We start from the raw sequence: 2,264 nt of genomic DNA, 5'->3' as shown, positions 1-2,264 counted from the left end.
AGAAGCAAGGGAGGCCGGTGCTTCAGCGAGCCGAGGAGCATGGTCTGCAGGGCAAGAGCCGTTTGTCAGACGCAAACATCCCCCCGGCTGCGGTGAGGGGAGAGGAGCCGCTGCCGCAGATCGAGCACGCTTATTGAGGGAAAAATACCGCTTTGGTTTGGTGTCTAATTAGATATTTACCAGGAAGGAAGAAAAGTTAAAAATAGGGTGACAGTTACTTCAAAGGGTGTTTTTGCCTTCTAAGAATAACACCTTTGCTGGCACTGATTTCAGAAATATCAGCTGTGCCTGGCTGTGAAAGATGGAGGTGTTGCAGCTCAGTCGGTAGCCAAGGGAGCAAACCTGGACCTCCTGGCCCCTGGCCCGGCCTCGCGGGAGCAGCTAAGGAGAGGACGTTTGCATCGCTGTGAGGGCCCGTGGAGAGCTCAGCTGCGCCCACAGGGACACATCGGAGGGAGTTTGGGGAAGACGAAGCCGCCGGTGCCCCGGTGTGGGTGGGAGGGGACGTGTGGCACCATGGGGACCCCCTCCCCGCGGGCAGTGCTGGTGCTTGCCGCAGCGCTGGCGGGGCTCTTGGCTCCCCGAGCAGCGTACGGGCAGCCCAACTTCATCGTCATCCTGGCAGATGATGCGGGCTGGGGGGATCTTGGGGCCAACTGGGCAGAGACGAAGGAGACCCCGCATTTGGATGAGTTGGCAGCCGAAGGGACGAGGTAATGTCTGTCCCCCCTCCCCTCTCCAAGCATCCCTGGTTACTCTGTTCCGCAGCAAAGGGGGTTTCCCTCCCGTGGCAACCAGCAGGCGAAGGGGGTTTCACTGACATGATTTTGGGTGCACGGGGAGGGCAGCCAGAGCCCGGTACCTCGGGGTGCAGGTCCGTCCATCCCCGCCGGGACCTGCGAGCTTCATCCCCCGCTCCAGACCCTCATCCGTGGGGCAGAAGGGGACACGTGCAGGGAAGCAGGGAGGGACGGGACAGCATTACACCACGCAGAGGCTTGCGAGCGAAGGGGCCTTTCATTTTCTAGATTCGTGGATTTCCACTCGGCTGCGTCCACTTGCTCGCCGTCCCGTGCCTCTCTGCTCACGGGGCGTCTCGGCGCGCGCAACGGGGTGACCCACAACTTCGCCGTGACGTCGGTCGGTGGCCTCCCCCTGAATGAGACCACCCTGGCTGAGGTCCTGCGGGAGGCTGGGTACAGCACGGGGGCTATAGGTAATGCCCGCCGTGCCGAGGGGGCATCCAGGGCAGGGAGGTGGTGGTGGGGGGACGAAGATGCCTCTGTCTGTCCCTTGCGGAGGAGGTACCGCCGGTAGTTAGGTGAAACGCTGGCAATTAAAGGAAAGTCTAAAGGATCACGTAGGACAGATTTCGCACTTTCCCCTTGGATTTTGCAATCCCAAGCTTAAAATCTTCCATTTTCAGGCATATGATATTGCCTGAATTCAGGCCCTCCCCAGTTCTCCATTTAAGCTCCAATTGCTTCACCTCACAAGGAATGCGCAGGGTTTTCCTCAGCAAACGTGACTGCGCACAGCAGCTCTGCCCTCCCGCATCCCGCGCTGGCGTGATGCCATTGGTGCTGGCTGGCAGCACACTGCCGGGCATGGTCGGTGTCACTGGCCCCATGGCTTTGGGCACCCTCCTGTCACCATGGGTCCCCCCGGGCTGCGCAAGCCCCAGCTGGTAGTGAGCCCTTTGCACCTGCAGCTCCTGTTGCTTGTGCATTTTGTGCTGGCAGAAAAGCCCTCGGTTTCTCCTTTCCCCCTTAGTTGTTGCAATTCTCCCTCTCGGATCGGCGCATTCGGTGGGAGCAAGTGTGTGCCGGAGGTCCGAGGATGAAGCTGGTTTTTTTGGAGGGGTTAGAAAGTCATCTCCTCTGAACACAAACACATGAAAGAGCCTTTTAAGGCTGGAGGTGGTCAATTTGCACAGGCACGAGATACCCTATGCATTTTTTCTGAGTTTCTGCCAAAAAAAAGGCATACTGGAATCATGGCCAGCACAAACAAGTAGTCTTTCTTGTTGCTAAAGTACCCAGCGCTGCGGGCACCTCGTGGGTGATGACTGGTGGCGACCGTAGCTGCATTAACCTTTGAAATGATGTTCTGTGGCTTTCACACAGGCAAGTGGCACCTGGGACACCATGGCCACCATCACCCCAGCTTCCGCGGTAGGGCCTGCGCCGGCGGGGATGAGCTGAGCATCCTGTGGCTGCCTTGTCCCTGCCAACACCCTTGCTTGCCCCTCAGGCTTCGACTAT

General features: G+C 58.9%; 1 protein-coding gene across 1 annotated transcript in view; it reads left to right on the top strand.

The window, feature by feature from the left end:
• The first annotated feature begins 516 nt into the window (after positions 1-516).
• ARSG (arylsulfatase G) overlaps positions 517-2,264 on the top strand; it is a 19,905-nt gene continuing 18,157 nt past the window's right edge. Inside the window, exons 1-4 of the mRNA XM_009323767.1 lie at positions 517-713; positions 1,029-1,216; positions 2,127-2,174; positions 2,254-2,262. Coding sequence (XP_009322042.1) covers positions 517-713; positions 1,029-1,216; positions 2,127-2,174; positions 2,254-2,262 — 442 coding nt within the window. The remainder of the gene's footprint in view (positions 714-1,028; positions 1,217-2,126; positions 2,175-2,253; positions 2,263-2,264) is intronic.

The sequence above is a fragment of the Pygoscelis adeliae genome, unplaced genomic scaffold, assembly GCF_000699105.1.
Source record: "Pygoscelis adeliae isolate BGI_AS28 unplaced genomic scaffold, ASM69910v1 Scaffold75, whole genome shotgun sequence".
Taxonomy (NCBI): Eukaryota; Metazoa; Chordata; class Aves; order Sphenisciformes; family Spheniscidae; genus Pygoscelis; species Pygoscelis adeliae.
Note: the sequence above shows the minus strand (reverse complement) of the source record. Positions and strands in the feature narration are given on the sequence as shown.